The sequence below is a fragment of the Aspergillus neoniger genome (assembly GCF_003184625.1).
Source record: "Aspergillus neoniger CBS 115656 unplaced genomic scaffold BO87scaffold_2, whole genome shotgun sequence".
Lineage (NCBI taxonomy): Eukaryota > Fungi > Ascomycota > Eurotiomycetes > Eurotiales > Aspergillaceae > Aspergillus > Aspergillus neoniger.
Window position 1 is genome coordinate 930,444 of NW_020291130.1, and position 18,549 is coordinate 948,992.

The 18,549-nt window shown below is 50.9% G+C and overlaps 8 protein-coding genes across 8 annotated transcripts; 4 read left to right on the forward strand and 4 right to left on the reverse strand.

Moving 5' to 3' along the window:
• Nucleotides 1–34: 34 nt before the first annotated feature.
• Nucleotides 35–1,626, reverse strand: BO87DRAFT_412199 (40S ribosomal protein uS19). Its single transcript, XM_025626487.1, has 5 exons — nucleotides 1,517–1,626; nucleotides 1,424–1,442; nucleotides 1,085–1,142; nucleotides 574–870; nucleotides 35–492 (listed from the first exon to the last, which is right to left on the reverse strand). The coding sequence occupies exons 1-5, from the start codon at nucleotides 1,532–1,534 to the stop codon at nucleotides 423–425; spliced, it is 462 nt and encodes a 153-aa protein (XP_025484771.1). The 5' UTR covers nucleotides 1,535–1,626; the 3' UTR covers nucleotides 35–422.
• A 324-nt stretch (nucleotides 1,627–1,950) lies between these two features.
• Nucleotides 1,951–2,619, reverse strand: aspf8 (ribosomal protein P2; the record flags this gene model as incomplete). The annotated part of the gene is made up of 2 exons (XM_025620082.1): nucleotides 1,951–2,378; nucleotides 2,461–2,619. The coding sequence occupies 2 exons, from the start codon at nucleotides 2,617–2,619 to the stop codon at nucleotides 2,208–2,210; spliced, it is 330 nt and encodes a 109-aa protein (XP_025484772.1). The 3' UTR covers nucleotides 1,951–2,207.
• Nucleotides 2,620–3,030: 411 nt separating this feature from the next.
• Nucleotides 3,031–4,786, forward strand: BO87DRAFT_372455 (uncharacterized protein). The gene is made up of 2 exons (XM_025622287.1): nucleotides 3,031–3,288; nucleotides 3,343–4,786. Exons 1-2 carry the CDS (start codon nucleotides 3,283–3,285, stop codon nucleotides 4,366–4,368), a joined length of 1,032 nt encoding a protein of 343 aa, XP_025484773.1. The 5' UTR covers nucleotides 3,031–3,282; the 3' UTR covers nucleotides 4,369–4,786.
• Nucleotides 4,787–4,908: 122 nt separating this feature from the next.
• On the forward strand, nucleotides 4,909–6,538 carry BO87DRAFT_372456 (ATP-dependent (S)-NAD(P)H-hydrate dehydratase). Its single transcript, XM_025622288.1, has 6 exons — nucleotides 4,909–5,135; nucleotides 5,198–5,237; nucleotides 5,289–5,335; nucleotides 5,392–5,402; nucleotides 5,457–5,489; nucleotides 5,545–6,538. Exons 1-6 carry the CDS (start codon nucleotides 5,039–5,041, stop codon nucleotides 6,427–6,429), a joined length of 1,113 nt encoding a protein of 370 aa, XP_025484774.1. The 5' UTR covers nucleotides 4,909–5,038; the 3' UTR covers nucleotides 6,430–6,538.
• A 979-nt stretch (nucleotides 6,539–7,517) lies between these two features.
• Nucleotides 7,518–7,981, forward strand: BO87DRAFT_349279 (putative adhesin; the record flags this gene model as incomplete). The annotated part of the gene is made up of 1 exon (XM_025621020.1): nucleotides 7,518–7,981. The coding sequence occupies exon 1, from the start codon at nucleotides 7,589–7,591 to the stop codon at nucleotides 7,979–7,981; it is 393 nt and encodes a 130-aa protein (XP_025484775.1). The 5' UTR covers nucleotides 7,518–7,588.
• A 181-nt stretch (nucleotides 7,982–8,162) lies between these two features.
• Nucleotides 8,163–11,028, reverse strand: BO87DRAFT_372457 (DNA replication licensing factor MCM7). The gene is made up of 4 exons (XM_025622289.1): nucleotides 10,636–11,028; nucleotides 10,452–10,582; nucleotides 8,486–10,403; nucleotides 8,163–8,424 (listed from the first exon to the last, which is right to left on the reverse strand). The coding sequence occupies exons 1-4, from the start codon at nucleotides 10,948–10,950 to the stop codon at nucleotides 8,365–8,367; spliced, it is 2,424 nt and encodes an 807-aa protein (XP_025484776.1). The 5' UTR covers nucleotides 10,951–11,028; the 3' UTR covers nucleotides 8,163–8,364.
• A 331-nt stretch (nucleotides 11,029–11,359) lies between these two features.
• pex1 (AAA family ATPase peroxin 1) lies at nucleotides 11,360–15,264 on the forward strand. The gene is made up of 4 exons (XM_025620083.1): nucleotides 11,360–11,548; nucleotides 11,613–11,852; nucleotides 11,901–11,979; nucleotides 12,032–15,264. Exons 1-4 carry the CDS (start codon nucleotides 11,438–11,440, stop codon nucleotides 15,247–15,249), a joined length of 3,648 nt encoding a protein of 1,215 aa, XP_025484777.1. The 5' UTR covers nucleotides 11,360–11,437; the 3' UTR covers nucleotides 15,250–15,264.
• A 157-nt stretch (nucleotides 15,265–15,421) lies between these two features.
• BO87DRAFT_349288 (uncharacterized protein) lies at nucleotides 15,422–17,150 on the reverse strand (the record flags this gene model as incomplete). The annotated part of the gene is made up of 3 exons (XM_025621021.1): nucleotides 16,648–17,150; nucleotides 16,476–16,588; nucleotides 15,422–16,417 (listed from the first exon to the last, which is right to left on the reverse strand). Exons 1-3 carry the CDS (start codon nucleotides 17,132–17,134, stop codon nucleotides 15,422–15,424), a joined length of 1,596 nt encoding a protein of 531 aa, XP_025484778.1. The 5' UTR covers nucleotides 17,135–17,150.
• Between the last annotated feature and the right edge of the window lie 1,399 nt (nucleotides 17,151–18,549).

Below are 18,549 nucleotides of genomic sequence, written 5' to 3' on the forward strand. Positions count from 1 at the left end.
TGTCTACACGAGTAACTTAACGAGTGAAAATGATGAAAAGTTGAAATCGTTAAAATTAGACTGACTGCCGAAGACAGCAAAGCCTACTTAGCCTGTGAGCTCGCCCCCATCTCCCATCCATCCAGGGCTTGGATCGTAAAAAAGGTTTAGGAAGGATCCGGTTGGGTTTCTTTCTTTGTTTTTTTGGTTTCTTTTTTCGTTCTCATGATTGCCGACAAGACCTTTATATTGAGATGCAAACAGCTGACCCGCACTTGGACATACAAGGTAAGAAGATGAGAACCCAAAGAAATGCCATATGGGTATCCATCCAGTTTTGAATTCTTTTTTTCCTTTATCCGTAGATCCTCCCAGCAACATTCCGTACGCCCGAGTTCCTCCTCCACACGACGAGACACTCCATCCAATAAAGCTCTTCTTCTTTACTTGAGGGGAATGAAACGGGAAGAGTGGGTGGCACCGATACCGGGACGACCGTGCTTGACGGGCTTGCTGTGTGGTTGTTAGACATATCTATTCATATGTATAGTTTTCTTGCGAGTACGCAAGATGAAGAAAGTTGTGGGTACGTACTAGGAGATAGAGAATTCACCCAGGTAGTGGCCAACCATCTCGGGCTTGACTTCGATCTGGTTGAACTCCTTACCGGAGTAGATACCGATGACGCTGCCGATCATCTCGGGGACAACGATCATGTCACGGAGGTGGGTCTTGACGAGGTCGGGCTTCTCGTTGGGGCGAGCCTCCTGCTTGGCCTTGCGGAGCTTCTTGATGAGACCCATGGGCTTGCGCTTCAGACCGCGGTTGAAGCGACGACGAGCGCGGGCGTGAACGACATCACGGAGCTGTTCGGAGGAGAGGTCGAGGAGCCTGTGCAGATAAACAGGTCAGATTTCCATTCCATGTCATTTTTTTCCGGTTCTTTCGATAGTGTGATCATGTGCCGTCCCTCGACCGTCGACTCCCACGAGGATATTCCGCAAATATCCATAAATGTCCATATTGCTGATATCGCTCGTTCGGAGTCGAGGCCGTCGGATCGGAGTGCAGTGTGGGTATGATATATATTCATGGTGGAACGTACTGGTCGAGGTCAATTCCGCGGTAGGTGAACTTGCGGAACTGTCTTCTCTTCTTGATCTCTGTATCCCGGATACGTCAGCGCCTTATGTTCCCTTCACTTCATTGCTGCGTGGTTCTCGTAGTTGGTGTGCGGGTAAAAAAGCAAGAATAGAAACGTCGACAGAGAATTCGGTCCGTTGCCCCCCAACCCTTCCTCAAAATTTCCAAAGGTCGCATCATCGAAATATATCCATATTATATCGCATATCCAACCAAATACCGTATCTCACAACGCGAATTCGTCTCTGTTTCCGGGGTCCAGGGTAGGGAAAGGTGATTCAGGTGAAAAATTCAAACGTACCGGCAGCCTCCTCGGCGTTCTATAGGCAAGATAACGTTAGTTCAAACTCTTCCTAGTCCTCTCTAACATGTATTCTGATATCGGAAAACTCACGTAGTGCTCGTCAGCCATTTTTGCGGTGTTCCTCTCAAGGTCGCTTTCCGAACGGGTCTCGAAAAGCGAAAGGACGATGGGTTGTCGTGTCGTGTCGCTGATGAACGTACGTCGGGCGTCTCTTGTGCCTCTGCGCTGGGTTGGGAGGTGGGCTGGAGCCTCGTCTAAGCGACCCGTCTAGGGTTGCGACCCTACTACACTAGGCCGCTTTGGGAACCCATCTATAGGGCCGCCGGTCCAGCTGCCCTAAAGATTTGTATGGGGTATCTATGGACTATCAATGGATTAATGATCGATTGGGCTTGAAATCGTGGTTCTGTCGGAGCTTATTGGCTTGTTGTAATCATTTCAATGGTCTCTTATATAAAATTTGACCAGCACTTACCGTTTTTGGTAGTAGTTTAAGGAAGCGTATCTAGTAGTTACAGAGAAACCCGCGCAAAGAATCCCATACTACGTACGTTCTACGAAATGTAATGTCACTCAATCAATCGGGAGGTCAGAGAATCTGTATTGGCTAAAGCTTTTTCCAGCTCACGCATGCATAATTCGTAACTGCATCAATAAAGCCTGGCAAACACCGGCTTGACTGGACCAATGGGTAATTTTCCTCCCTAGACTGAAAATAACCGCCAGATTTCTGTTCCCCCACGAACTGTTACGTTTTTCTCGGTGTTCGGAGTGAAGGCGCTTAGTCGAAGAGACCGAAGCCCATGTCCTCATCGGACTCCTCAGCGGCCTCCTCCTTCTTCTCCTCAGCGGGAGCCTCAGCAGCGGCGCCAGCGGCAGCGGGGGCAGCAGCAGCAGCACCGGCACCACCGGAGGGAACGGAAGCAAGCTTCTGGGAACCCTCGGAGATGAGCTGTTGTAGTTGAAAAATCATCATCAGTATTCCATCTCGTAAATCGCAATTCCTGGTAAAATTTATATGGGCGTTAACTAACCTCCTGGAGGTCCTTGCCCTCGAGCTCAGCAAGGAGCTTCTGGAGGCGCTCCTCCTCAGCGTCGATGCCGACGGCGGAGAGGACGGACTTGATGTCCTCAGCGGAGGGGGTGTTGTTGCCAGCAAGGGCCAACAGAAGGTAGGCAGCGAGGTACTTCATTTTGAATCTGCACAATAACCTGTCAGAACAACTGCGCCGGGAATATCGTGGTCGGACTGTCGAATGTGCGCAACGAAGCAATCAAGAGGGCAACGTACAGTTGTGGTGGTGAACACGAGAATCAATCGATTTAACCGCAAAGTTGGGCGGAGACTGACACGTCGAGTTCGCTGGGGGTTGAGCGATGTGATGGACGGAAAAAGAGAGAAATGGAATCCGAAGTTGAAAATCAAGAAAAGTGCGATGCGGCTGGTGGGTTGTGGCTAGTGCAGATCGTGCTAGTTCCGGCTAAGCGAGCGGGCGTGGCGCATGCGGTAACTCCCATGCCTTGGGCCCCGGTCACGTGGGGTCGCTGCTTCTAGAAGACAGGATGGCGACTTCTTGCACCGTTTTTGCCCGGCGGCTTTATCTGGTCGACCTCGTTGTATCCAGCTATCGCTTTGTTGGCATCGGCTTTGGGCCTTAATTCACGTCGTGCTTTATGCCTGGCACTAAGACGTGAATTTGGCTTATCTCTAATCTGAAAACGATCGATTTTTAGTGGTTCCGCAACAAGTCATGAAGGTACCCCGTCATACTAACCACCGACGGTGAAACTACCCCCCTTCGTTACTACTCATATTCGATAGCTTTTGGCGCTTTCTTTGCCTAAGAGGTGACAAAATGAGTGTAAGGTCTCTATGGATGGTTGCTGTTTGATGGCTTTTGCTGATCATACGACAGTTTCTCGATTCCGTTCTTTCGTCTATCGAGACGGGTAAACCGTCTCCAATCCCCCCCACCTCTGCCTCACCGTCGCCTCCTGTAACCTCTTCAAATGCTAAGACCGAGGTCCGCAAACCGGTTAACGTCTCTCGAGATGGCGCTTCAGAGCGCAAACCTCTGGTTTCTGGAATCAAGCGAAAGGCCGAGGAGCAGCTAGCTCGTCCTGCAAAATCTGTTACTCCAGCACCTACCAGGGCGACAGCAACATCATCAACAACCAATACCACTACCACGGCGAAGTCTACCGTATCTACAGCTCCTAGACCTCGTCCGAGCGCGCCTTCTACAACAGCGACCACTGCAGTCAAGAGCCGCTCTTCAACCCCCCAGCAGAAGGCGCCTCCAGTGTCATCGAAGCCTCCCCCTAAAGGCTCCTTTGCGGATCTCATGGCCAAGGCTAAAGCACTACAAGAGAAAGCCCCGACTCAAGTTGGCATGTTCAAACACCAATCTGTCCCCAAGGAGAAGATCAGCAAAGTCGAACGCAAGAAGAAGGCAGTGGAGGCGCAGACCAAGGACAAAGATGTGCGGTTCGCCAAGAAGGCAGGCGTTACTGCTGGTGGAGCTGCAGGCACGAAATCCGGTGACGGCAAGGTCGTCAAGAAGAGGGAACCCGAGCCATTATCCTACAAAGGAACCGCAAGACCTCCGTCTACAGGCCAGCCCGAATACCGAGGAACCGCCGGTCTGCCACCACGCAAAACACTTGGCGACCGGAAAGCACAGTCTCGTTCCAAGCCTCGGATGGATGAATACCTGGGAACTGATGAGGAAGACGAGGGTGATTATGCCGATGACTACGACGACTACTATTCAGAATCCTCCGATATGGAGGCGGGCTTGTACGATGTGGAGGAAGAGGAGGCTGCTGCACTGGCGGCCGCCCGACGGGAAGATGAGGAGGAATGGCGCGCAGAGCTTGCCGCCAAGCAGCAGAAACTGGATCGTCGCAAGAAGCTCGCTTCGTTGGCATCGCGACGATAAGAAGAAGTCCTTTGCTTCCACGATATACCTACCTAATCAAGCTTTTTGCTAGCCCTGCAAGCCGACTTACCCGGACTCACACAATTTTCTTGGATTTCCCCTTCTGTTTTCATTGTTTTCTTGTTTGGATACGGAGCATCAGCGAGGAATACCCCGAGGGTGCGTTACATACGACGTTACTGGTCTTCTTTGTTTTCATTTGTTCATTTCTGTACCAATTTTGGATGAGCATCAGCGAGCGTCAAGGTGTCGATAGATGGAGGGCGATTATCTTCATTTTCACTTCACATATTAACATTGCTAGTTACATACAATAGCGGGCGTGTCTGTTACTGTCACTGTTCTCGTGGTAGCATTGAATGCGATTGGATAGCTGCAAATATTGACCACTCTCATCGTCATTGCTGGTAATGTGATTAATATATAGTAAGGATTGAGCAAAGCAATCAAGACCGGATTCTTATCGAGAAATGACCCCATCTGCCCCACCCGTAGGCGGTGACATCACTCTTCCTTCTGCTCCTACAGCTGCTGCTGCTTCTTCTCTCTACTTACTACTTCTCTCTTCAATTGCTGCACAGTCGATCTGCTCTTTATTATAGAACGCATAGTATACCATTCTACAGTTACAGATTCAGCATACTGATCGGTCGCTATTTCGCTCGCCATCATGGAGTCGTCGGTTCATCACATTACAACCTCGTCCAAGGTTTTGCTGAAGAAGGCGCGCAATCTGGTGCCTCCGATGCTTGAGAAATTCCACAAAGGTGGGCTTTGACATTACAGTTTCAGTGTTTCACTTTACGAATTTTCTTCTGACAGATCAAAGGACAACAGGGACGTGTTGCTGTCATCGGAGGAAGTATAGAGTATGTTCACCCCGCTCCTCTTCATGCGAACGGATTGTGAACGTGTCCAAGTTACACAGGGGCTCCCTACTTCTCTTCAATGGCGTCGGCTAGACTGGGTAAGATACTTATTCAATGCTAGTATAGCTAGCTTTTAGCTGACATGGCATTGCAGGATGCGATATGGTAGGCTGTTCACCAGAACGTTAGCCGCTGTATACACTTTCTGACAGATCACAGAGTCACGTAATTTGTGACAAGTCTGCTGCAGTTGTAAGTTTGCAGTCTGCTAGACTCAAGCATGTCTGTTGTCATTGACCGTGGCTAGGTCATCAAAACTTATTCTCCGAACCTTATGGTTCACCCGATACTGCCAAGCAGCGACAACGTCAAAGATCCCGAGTCTATTGACGCCCCGTCACTCGCTAGTCCCATCATCTCCATGCTTTCCCGCCTCCATTGCCTAGTTATTGGACCGGGTCTAGGTCGCGACGGAGTCACACTCAAGGTGGTCACGGAGGTGATGAAGGAAGCGCGGTCCCGATCGATACCGTTTGTACTGGATGCGGACGGTCTGCTCCTTGTCACGGAGGACCCGGATCTAGTGAAGGGCTACAAGGAGTGCATTCTCACACCTAATGTTAATGAGTTCAGTCGTCTGGCGAAGGCCCTGGGCATTGACGTCCCCAGTCAGGCCGAGATTGGCTCCAAGTCTGGCGCCGGCGACAAGACTAGCGAAGAGACTAGGGCTTGTGAACAGCTTTCTCAGGCTCTGGGTGGCGTTACTATCATTCAGAAGGGTCCTCATGATATTATCTCAAATGGTGTCACCAGCATTGTCTCCGACATTCAGGGCGGGCTGAAGCGGAGTGGTGGCCAGGGAGATACGCTTACTGGCTCGCTGGGCACCCTCTTGGCCTGGAGGGCGGCTTACCATAACGGACTATGGGATTCGGGAGAGCAGGACAACAAGAAGGAGGCTGAGACCAAGCAAGATGTTCAGGCGGAGCTAGAGTCCGAGAACAAGAGGATGTCCCCTGCCACGACATTGCTTCTTGCGGCGTTCGCGGGAAGCAGTATCACGAGGGAGTGCTCTCGTCGTGCTTTTTTGGCCAAGGGACGGAGTATGCAGGCTAGCGATCTCACCGATGAGGTCCATGAAAGCTTCCTGCAGCTGATTGGGGAACCAGAGGCGTCGAAAATGCGCTTGTAGGGTTTATTTCCGAAGTGATCGGAATGTTCGTGTCGAGATGTATAGGAATGACATAATGAAAGGTTATTTATAGGTTTAAAGTATATCTAGGTAGTGGAAGTTCTTTGTCTATAGACATACCACACACTTTTACTATCTCTGCTGTCGCATTGGGCCCGTGACTTCTTTTCTCCAAGATTGATCCAGCATTGGATGCGAGTATCTTCTGCAACAGCGTTCAGCAGATAATAGCACCAAGGGTTGCTTTTGTCATAGTGATGGCATTAACCCTACTATATGAACACTAGATAAATTGCTCGATCGAACAGTCACATCTACACCGCTTATGCTCTGGTAGACATCAAAAGGTAACCATTGTCTTATGTTCGGATGTCACGAGATAGGATGAATGTATATGCGACACTCTACGATCTTGGACAGTTCGACTCCATTAATATTGAACTTGGCCCAACTGAAACATCACAGCTTCCACCAAACGGACATCCAAACCATAGACCCTGTCTTTGACCTCCACTTTCGGAGATTTCCACATACAAGACGTCCTTGTTGCCAGACTAGCCCTGTCACTCACCTGACCGTGAGCGATATCAAAACTAAAAGAATGAGACCCTTTCAAAATAGCATAACTCATCTCCCAAATAACTCTGACCCATCCGTAGTGATGGAATCCATACTTCCAACCTTGCTAAAGAAAGCAACAATCGCCTCCCGTCAATGCTGGGTCCGCAGGGCTGTCTCGTATTCGCCCTCCACCACCGGCACAGCCCATATAACAGGGAGCTTAATGGTCTATTTTCGATGTCCTGGTATGTCTCAGAGAAACCAAATCATCACCGCATACTGAGCTAATCTTGGATGTTATCCCTCGTGACGTCGTAGTCGCGATAGTGAGATACCAGCCACCATGTTTTCCGTCCTTCGGCAACGAGGATCCCAGATGATATGGTCAGATCTATACGAAGTAGACTTGAATGCATACTCTATTCCAAGTTTTAGTCCATACTAATAATACCTTTACCTTTCTCCAGATAACCAGGTAACTAGAAAATGGATATAAGATCCCCTCTCATCCCCTCTCATCCTCACCATCAAAACCCCAAATCAACTCTACAATCATTATCATTACCATTACCAGCACATCCAAACACCACACCTCAACATGTACTTCTCAACCACCTTCACCTTCCTCCTAGCCACCACCACCGCCCTAACCCTCGCCTCCCCCAACCCAGCTCCAGCTCCCCAATCCGCATCCCCAGCATCCCCCCCAACATGCGGAACCTGCAACCCCCTTTCAGGCGAAAACCACTGCGACGTGACAACCTCATGCATCAACACCGGCACGCGCTTCCACTGCGCCTGTCGTGCGGGATACAAAGCCTCCCGCCAGAACAACGACATCACTAAACAGTTCCGCTTGAATGTCCCCGGCTATCAGTTTCTGGTCTTCACGCCTGAATATACCCAGTGTGATACGCTGTGCGATAATCCGTATGGAGCGAGTGCGCAGTTGTGTTCTGAGGTGCCGATTTATGGACAGTGTGGGGTTTGAGATATTGAATTCATTTTGGAGGAGGTGGAAGGTTTGGGTGGGAAGGGGGATGGAGTGATAGTTGTGGGGGGGGGGGGTTGGGGAGGAAGGGATTTGGTTGATCTTGATCTGTCAGTGGAGGGCTGTTAGGAAGATTGTTACGCTCCTTTACTAGATATATATATTACGCAAGTTGTACTGCTTGATTATTCAATGCCATTCATTCAGTTGTGATGATATCAAGAAATAAACACCAAACACCGGTCCGGGTTCTACCCTCCCACAGGAATCTCACATGGCCTCGTGCACGTCTCTCTGATGAATATAAATAGTTCAGATATAATCGATGAAAAATAGCAGAAACGTATGACTGCAGACTCGTGCTAAATTAAGTAATAGCCCTTTTACATGTCCATAGCATCAACAAAGACGAGACGGGTACCGCCGCCCAGAACTTGCCAGACCTATAAGATAGAATGATTAGCAGATGCTCAAATAGACGTAGTATATAGGAGATGAACTTACGTTGTTTTGCTCATACTCGTCAATCGTCACGTTGAGCTGGTCCTCCGTGAAACCCTTGGCAAGTACTCTCTCCCGGATTCTCCTCATGCTCAATTCGCTTCCGTCTCCATCGCCTACAGCCGCAGCGCCACTCTCCATCATGCTGCGGATGAGGTAGTAGATCTTGCTGGTGGGGCTCTGGTCCAAGCTTGACTGGCCGTCGTTGGCCAGCGAAGCCTTGCTGACCTCGACCAGGCGCAAGGCCTCGTCGACATCCTCGGTGACAACTTCGTTGCTGAATCGGAGACGTGCCAAGGCCTGCGACAGACGAACAACACCGAGAAGCGTACGGGGCGTCACATGGGAGAACTGCTTCTTCTCTGCCTCGTCCTTCTTCTGCTGCTTCCTCATTCTTACATAGGCTCCGACCATGTAATCGGACACAGCGGAGGGAACAACAGGACGGAAGGTACGCGCCCTAGCAATGTACTGGCGGACTTCCTGAGGCGTGAACATAACGCCGGCATCCTCGTGCTCAGGGTGCTTGTTGTGCATGTGGACATAGGTGACGTGGCTAGCCAGCTCCTCGTCTGCTTCGCGCGAAGGGGTATCGAGAATAAGGAACATGACATCGAAACGCGAAAGGAGAGCCGCGGGAAGGTTGATGTTCTCAACTGGAGAGACTCGGGGGTTGTAACGGCCGTAAAGCGGGTTGGCTGCTGCCAGGATCGAGGTACGAGCGTTGAGGGTGGTCGTGATTCCCGCCTTGGAGATGGAAATAGTCTGCTGTTCCATCACTTCGTGAATGGCCGTACGATCCGAGTCATCCATCTTATCGAATTCATCGATACAGCAGATACCGTTGTCTGCCAGGACCAGGGCACCTCCCTCCAGGACCATCTCATCCGTCACAGGGTCCCGCATAACAGCGGCAGTGAGACCAACACCACTGCTTCCTCGACCGGTTGTATACACACCACGAGGTGCAACCTTGGCAATATACTTCAACAGCTGGGACTTGGCAACACCAGGGTCACCCATGAGGCAGATGTTGATGTCACCACGAATGTGCAGGCCGTCGCCCATCTCTTTTGTGACACCACCGATCAGGAGCAGAAGTAGCGCCTTCTTCACATCAAGATGTCCGTAGATTTCAGGGGCAATTGACCGCGACAAGTACTCGTACATATTTCCGGACTTCTGGTACTGGTCGATCTTGCGGAGAGTTCGGCTGTCCATGGCCGTGTCGTTGTATGACTTCTTGTGCTGCGTGATATGCTGGGCTTCCATGTAAGTATCAGTCAGCAAGCCCGCACGGATGGCTCTGAAGCCGGTGTAAGGCGTGGGAAGGAAGATTCCTGCGATGTCAACAACATCTCCCGGGTTGAGCTGGCGTGTGAGACTTCCATGGCAGTGGATTGTCATGGTTCGCGGGATATGGCCAACGGGTACCTGATCCGCCATTTCTTGGATCTTGACCTCTTGGAAAGGAACGAATTTGGAAGCGCGAGTGGAGAGGAACAGCTGCCCCTTGGAGTTGTTCGTCCTGCATTCTTCGGACACACATTCGGACATAGGAAGGAACTGCTTCGTAGTAACCGGTTGGAACACCTCACATCCACAGCGATCACAAGTGTAGGCGTTGATTTCAACAGCTGGCTTGACATCCGAGACACGGGTTGTAATACCCCGAACGGTGATCAAGCCACCAATGTGCTCTGCGCGGACGTTGCGCACTGCAAGGGCCTTGGACTGGCGGTCGCTGCTCGAGCCGGAAGGGGTGAGGGGCTTGAAGTTCATGGTGTACCGGCGTGTCAGCTCGGGTGGAAAGATAGACTGGGCGGCATCGGCATCGGCATTGGCCTCTGCAGCCATGTTCATGGCCTCGTTGCGCTTTTCACGCTGCGACATGATGACATCGAGTACATCATCCTTGAAACTGTGCGCGATTAGCTCTAAGCCCCGAAGAATAGTATTTTCGACCTACGTGATCTCCTTGCTTTCCTTCGGCATCAAGTCATCAACCGCACGAGAGAAAAGATCGATATAATGGTAGGTGTTCTTCTGCACGGATTCAACAAGCCGCAGGTCCACGTCATCCGAAAGGCCTTTCTCATACTGTAGCAGGTCAGTCTTGGTCGGGAGATCAATCGCAATAAGGAAGCACTCACAGTGGCGAGGTCGTCCAGCTCAATCAGAATGTTTGTGCGCTCCCGGTCAGCGACCTCCTGCAATACCTGCATGTATTTGAGCTTAGGCTCCCGACGTCTGCGACCAGCGCGCTGTGCGCTGCCCTCCTGGGCGACATCATCCATAAAGTCGTATTCATCGCTGGTGCCATCCTCGTCAATGCGAAGGTCTTCAATGGCTTCTGTCGCAGCCGATTCCGAAGCAGACTCGAAACTTTTGAAGTGCTTCAGAAAATCCTTGAAGGCATCGAGCTGCGCTTCGTAGTTGACGTTAAGGGTGTAAGCGTTCAAAGCCATGATGCTGTAGGGCAACAAGCCAGTTCAATTGACCAACAGCTGGCGATGAAGCGGGTTTGTGATGGTGCTAAAACTGCCTGGGGCCGAGAAGGTAAAAGAAAGGCGGCGGTTCGGCCAAAGCGTCCCTTGGCGGAGTTTCTTCCCAGTTGGCGGATTGCCTTTTTCGGCTGCCGCAGCAACACGTCGCGAAACGCGTCGATTTCGCGTCTTTCATGCCATTTCTACTTTATTGCCAGTTCAGGTCTAGTGTGAATTGGTCAGTAAAGCACGTGCTCTCGGAGAGGAACAACTCTCGGCCCGAACATCGGCGGCGGGCCACCTCGGCCAACGGCATCTGGTTGGTTTGCGGAGTCAATGCGAGTCTAATGAGTCCGGGGAGATGCTGAGGTCTGGTCTTCTCTCATTCTCCCCAAGATCTCCCGATCCCCGACTCCAATTCTTTCACTGTGTTCGCTGACCACACGAGCTTGCGATCCTGCGCCTGAGAATGGCGCCCCGAAAGCCCTCCACCACCGCGGAAGTTTCCCTGGTACCTTTGAAGAACTGTCTTGTAAACCTGCCACCGTCGCTGGTCGCACTGCTGATCAATGCCAATACTGTAAGCTAGTCATTCCACCTGGACAGAGCACGGTAATATTCCAGCTCAGCTGACTTAAAATTAGGCCGCACAAAATGTAATTGTCGAACTACAATATCGCCAAACTACAGGAAAGGCCAATGGCAACCCCGCGCAGCGGTCATGCTATCTGGGATGGACTGGAATGCCGAGTAAGCGGAAGCTGGCTCCCGTCGTGGGAAGGGACGGTATCAGCAGTGCTTCTGCCGCCAGGGAGCAGGACATCTCTACTGTAGAGCTGGACACAACATTTGGGCGACTCTTGGGTCTTGCTGATGGCCAAAGGGTAAGTGTGCCGGTCGCGACGGGGACCCTCAGATGCTAATGCGCCTAGGTCGGGATATACATCCATCTTGATCCACCCGTTGCGCATACCATTAATATTGAACCTCTGACTCCGGAAGATTGGGAGAGTATGTTTTGGGTCCCCTTCTATGATTTACCGGCTCGTCTAATCACCTGCAGTTATTGAGCTTCACGCGACCTTCCTCGAGCTTAACCTTCTGTCGCAGATTCGAGCTCTCCCCAACCCCACATACACGACGCCTCAACCTGATCACATGCACCCTCTTGCATTGCATTTATCTCCAACATCCACGGCCAACATTGTCATCACATCTTTGACTCCTGCTCCCCCAAATACCTCGCCCTTCGCGAAGATAGCGCCAGATGCGGAAGTCATTGTTGCTCCGAAGACTCGTCCGAAGGCCAACAGAGGCGCCCGGGGAGATAGCCGGAGTGTCACTGGAAGCAGCAGAAGAAGTGTTGGGGGTCGGAGTAGTGGAAGCACCGCCCGGGCAAAGGGCAGTCGATCTGACTCGACGAGCAGGGGCTCCCTCTTCTTCCGGGGAATCGACCGCCAACTGTCGGAGCAGTACTTTGATGAAGAGGCAGAGGAGGACAACAATGATGGGTTCCGTGTTTGGCTTGATCCGGACATGCTTGCCACCAACGAGCTTCGGGGTGCAGGATGGGCTTCCATTTCGGTTGTCCAGCCTGCTGGCCTGAAGGCGCCACCCGACCCGCAGCAACAGGTAGAACAAACGGAACAAAAAGGTAGCGATGCCGGAACACCGGCGGCCAAGCTGGTTGCAAGGTTGATCCCGTGGACTGATGCTCCGGACACTCAGCATATTGCAGTATCCACTCTGTTGTCTGCTGCTCTCGGTGCTGAGGGTATGGTGGGTGGTATTATTCGAGTCGAGGCGGCCCCTCCGCCGCTACAGCGGTCCACGGTGAAAACGCTCAAGATACATCCTTTTATGGCTGATACGACAAAGAAGAAAGATGGATTGAAATTCGGGTCCGATACTGCGGCAGCGAGAGATGCATTGGCAGAGCGTATCAAGATGATCTATGGGAGTACTGGATCGGATAAGGAGTTACTAGCAGGGCCCTTGACCGATGGGATGGTTTTGCCAAATACAGACTACCAGGCAACAGGACCCAGTTTCGACGGTGCTATTCTCCGATTTGACCCTCCGCTGAAGACTGGTTCTGAAACGGCAAAACCAGCAACAAACTGGCTCTTAGGATCAGATGCTAAGCTATCGCTGGAAGTGCAGGCTGAGATACCCCGTCCAGCGGAGTCAAGCTCCTCCGCCCATCCATCTGAGGACGCAATACCGCCTACTGTTCCTGAACTGGTCGGGATCGACCGCATTATCTCTCAGTCTATCGATAACCTGACCAAATCCTCCTCTATCTTGCTCACAGGCGGTCTGGGGTCTGGAAAGACAGCTTTGAGTCATCTACTAGCTCACCGTGTGCGGACGGACTATCTGTTCAACGTAAAATATTTCTCTTGTCGGAAACTGGTTACCGACGAGACCCGGATTTCAAACATCAAAGAAACGCTGAACCGCCTTTTCATGTCCGCTTCCTGGTGCGCACGTCTTGGCGGACAGTCGCTTGTGATTCTGGATGATCTTGACAAGCTGTGTCCTGTCGAGACAGAGCTTCAGGTCGGAGGGGACAATGGCCGCAGTCGCCAGAACAGTGAAGTAATCTGCTCGATGGTGCGCGAGTATTGCACCATGAACTCTTCGGTGGTTCTGCTGGCCACGGCACAGTCGAAAGAGTCCTTGAACAATGTCATTATCGGAGGTCACGTCGTCCGAGAGATTATACACTTGAGGGCACCGGACAAGGAAGGTCGCCGCAAGGTATTGGAGCAACTTACCAGCCAGGACAGAGGTGTCCCACCTGCGTTGAACGGTCATGCACGGAACTCCAGTTCCTCTACGCAAGACTCCTGGCTAAACCCTTCCAATCCAGGAAGTCGTCCCAGCTCAGCCGGGGCAGACGGGTTCGTGCTTGGTAGGGATGTGGATTTCTTGGAACTTGCTGGCAAGACAGACGGGTACATGCCCGGCGATATGGTCCTTCTAGTCTCCCGCGCGCGAAACGAGGCTCTTATTCGCTCTGTTCAGGATATATCATCATCGTCGAGAGCCATCACGCTTGGGGCAGATGATTTTGAAAACGCTATCAAGGGCTTTACTCCCGCGTCTCTTCGAAACGTTACGCTCACCTCGTCAACTACGACCTTTGCTGGCATCGGTGGGTTGACTGAGACTCGTAAAATGCTCCTCGAGACGTTGCAGTATCCCACCAAGTACGCGCCTATCTTCGCACAATGTCCTTTGCGTCTGCGCTCAGGTCTGCTACTTTACGGATACCCTGGATGTGGAAAGACGTTGCTCGCCAGTGCGGTAGCCGGAGAGTGTGGCCTGAACTTCATCTCTGTCAAGGGTCCTGAAATCTTGAACAAGTATATCGGTGCGAGTGAGAAGAGTGTCCGAGATCTCTTCGAACGGGCACAGGCCGCTCGACCGTGTATCCTCTTCTTCGATGAATTCGACAGTATCGCACCTAAGCGTGGACACGACTCTACAGGTGTCACCGATCGCGTTGTCAACCAGCTTCTGACACAAATGGATGGTGCCGAAGGTCTCTCCGGAGTGTACGTCCTTGCAGCTACATCCCGACCTGACCTCATCGATCCCGCCCTGCTCCGACCAGGACGTCTCGACAAGTCTTTGATCTGCGACATGCCCAACCACGCAGACCGACTCGACATAATCCGAGCAGTGAGCGAGAAGCTCGCAATGAACGAGGAAGTCGCTGCTCGTCTGGACGAAGTGGCCACCCGTACAGAGGGCTTCTCCGGAGCTGATCTACAGGCTGTCGTATACAACGCCCACCTTGAGGCAGTCCACGATGCCCTCGGCGACCACTCCGTGAACGACAAGTCCACTGCCAAGAATGGCACAAAGTCCTCGTCATCGACAGCCACTAGCACCAAGTCATTCATCCAGTTCCTCTACTCCGCCTCCGAACAGGAGGCCGGAAAGGTATCGATGCCTTCTCCAGCTGTTGTCGCATCCAAGCTCGATGCAATCAAGAGCGCACGACGACGCCAGCGACAGTCGGAGCAAGGCACAGCGAACAACACTCAGACCGCAGCCCCCAACGGGACCGCGCACGAGGAACCCCGCGAGGAGATCATCGTGCGGTGGGAGCACATGGAACGTTCTTTAAACACAACGCGTAGCTCCCTCAGCCCAGCTGAAAGACGCCGCTTGGCGGGTATTTACCGGGAGTTCATCTTCGGACGGAACGGTGAGATGCCCAACGGCGAGGGCAGCCAAGAGATTGGAGGACGGACGAGCTTGATGTGATCCATGTATATTAATACCACATGCATATATTGTTCCATATTTCATTTTGACTTGGTAGTCCACTAGCATGCTGTCATTTACGCAGTCTAGATCCTACAGGCTAGAGATCCAACCGTAGGTCTTAATCGATTATGGCTGGAAGACTCCCTAGCCAGCTTTGATCTTATGCTTGCTAATATTTCCATGCTTTGAGAGAAGATAGGGAGACCAATGAACTCCGTCTGCGAGGTCCCTTCGCCAAAACTTCCTCTAGACTCTCCCTTTTCAGGCCCGGCAGTCCTTTTTCGCGCCGGGCCTCGACTTCCTGCCAGAACATAAAAACTACTCGGCGTGCCCATTCCTGGTAGTCCTGTGTCTTTGATGATGCCGATGGTGTCCCATCATCAGACATAGCAACCTCTTGGTCATTCCGCTCTATCTCGCACGACCAACAAAGACAAGCATCATACTCACCTTCGAAATGCTGCGAATAAGCCTTCTGAGTAGCCTTGAGCGAGCCACTCAGGTTTTTATGGATCACGTTGTCATTATGATCCATAAACTTCCCTACATGTCGAATACAGAACCGGTGATAAGGTTCCGGAGAGAGCTGGTGCGTGTACCAGAATAGATCCACGTCTGATGTCGGGTGAAAATATAGATTATTTGACGGACGAGCTGATATTAGAAAATTTCGATATATCTGCTGTGCTCGTGGCAGGGTACCGACTAGTCTTGATGGATTAGTAGGAGACCGAACACAGAGCGCCGGTGAACGCAGCCAGCATTGCTTGTGCATCTGGTCGACGAAGCGCATTCCGCGCAGTACTGAGGAGTAATGTGCTGATGATGCTTGTGTCACTGGGTTAGAATATGTTCCCCGTAGTCGTGACTCTCTGGTTTGGCGGAGATGAAGGAGATCGCTGCGAAGTGCGTCCACGGACGGTGCGTAGCCGCAGTCGCATTCTAGCTCGAAGCCTTGGTTGATGTCTTCGATTTGGGCGGTGGGTATAATTGGTAGGTTTCTGGTAGTATGGCAGTATGGACAGTTTATATCGTAAACCAGCGGATGCGATTCGTTACAGAGCTCTTCGAGTAGATCAGCTGATTGTTTGGAAGACTTTTCGAAGAAGTCTCTGGCAGCAGAAGGGATGCAGTATTCGGTCGTCTTGATGTCGATTGCATTGACCTAGTATGATCAGACTAAATATTGTTGTTTTGACGCGGTTGTTTATCCTATGACTTACCACTGCCTGCCAGGGGAACAGAACCCAGCGCATGTGAGGTACGTCCAGCCGAGAACAGTCGTCCTCGTAGATAACAGGCTGTAGCATATACGCATGCCAGATTATCATAACATCTAGAGCAAGTATCAGTCAGGCCTGTATAAAGTCTATCTCTGTATATGGGAACAGCTACCTATAGGAGGCAATAGATCGGCTGGTAGCTCCAAGTAATCTTCCTCAGGCATTGTCCTTGATAATTTCTGGTTTACTGCGTGCCACCACGAGCAGAATCGAGGAACAGCAATCTCCATAAGCCCAGCCAGTAACTGATTGGGAATTTTCACATTGTCTGGCTGCAGGTCTATGCTGTTCGCCGAGAGCAAGGCAAGCAGGTTAATGGCAATCTCTCCACTTGTTGCCTTTTGCTTCCATACCCACATAGCTTCCATTAACAGCAGATGTGCAGCTGCTTGAGCCACAGACGGGACAGAGTCTTCCGCTAGATGGGATAATCCGGACGGGCTCATGATGGACATATCGGGAGCAGAAGCCTCTTCATCGTGCGTGTCCGCTTCCGTAAAGACTGGACGCTGTGTGGTTGCCAACGGCACATCTGGAATGATTTTATTGGAAGGTGGGACTCTTGACAGAAGTGTCGATACAATGGAAGGAGCTTTCATTATGGATTGATTTCAGATGTAATGGTTGGGTTTTACGAATAAGTGGCAATCCCTTGAAAACGAAGTGATGGGCGCAGTATCTATGGGATTAGTGCCCTATTTCTATTGAAGGCGCGGATGTAGTACATCATCAGTGTAGACCCTCCGTGGGCATTGAATGTGTATCTTGGCAGATCAACCATCCATCGATGATACCCACGGTACGGCAACAGACGACCAAGTAACTACTTAAAATCAGAAACCGCGATGTGGGTAACACTTGCTCCCACTCATATCAATGCAGATCTTGAGATGCTCGGGTAGCTCTTTCGATCGATGTAACATCCCTTTTCATCACCAAATCACCGTGCTGATCTAGGGTCGCATCCGCGGGGAGTACTAGGATCTGCACCAGATCTACAGGCCGAGTGAATGCAGAAACTCAGCACGGCTCCGCGGAGGCTGTAACATTATTCCACACTTTCGGCTTTCCCCGAAATTATGGCGATCATGCAAAGCATCGTACGATCATTGGTGTTTCATGTGGTTTTATATTATCCCTACTCTTCTTCTTTCCCTCTTGCAAGTGGTGTAGCGGTTAGTCTACGGACTGGCAGGGGCTCCGTCTCTAGGCCCCAGGCAGGGACAACCTCGTGCGGTCACCCACGAGGCATGTACGAGGATTTTATTACGAGCCTTTTAGTTAGGCAATGAGAGTTGGGGATAGCTCTATGAATTTGTCAATGTAATCTGGCAGAGATGTAATTGTGAATTTCGGTTGCATATCAGTCGCTTCTTCATCAACTAGTCTCCACGGTCTCGGGTTTATGTCGGTTCGAAAAGCGGATGTCCGGAGTTCTTCTAACCCAATCCCAGGTCTTCAGTGCACTTAATGACGATTTCGGATACGTGAAGATCTGATCTGTCCAATAGATAATGTGTTGTAACACTTTTTTCATTGGTTGCGCTATCTGACGGTTCGTTCGGACGAAGTCTCCCCTGTGTCGTGTTAATAGATATTCACTGGAGTCAACGTACCATCTTGGACAGGTCAGACCTGGATTGTTTTGCATGTTGACAAAAACCTTCTGGTACTGGAGGTCGGTGAGACTAGCTCTTCTTATTAATACAATAACCAGTATTATTAAATTACTGTGCTGAATCTAGGATTATATCTATAAAGAATACTAGAATCTACTATACTTGAGATCTCCAGACTGAGTAAATTCACTTATAAGATATGTTCAAAGAGTTTGTCTGAGCGTAGAACTATTATCTAGTATAGGCACCAGCTATAACCCTATTACATCTGATTATATAGATAGTTCATTCAGCAGTGCCTTCGGTTTTGAAAAAGCTCTAGAGAATGCTTCTAATGCGCTGGCTATATGAGGTGGTTGGAAAGGGGATCTGGGAGCCCTAGAGAAGCTTCAAGG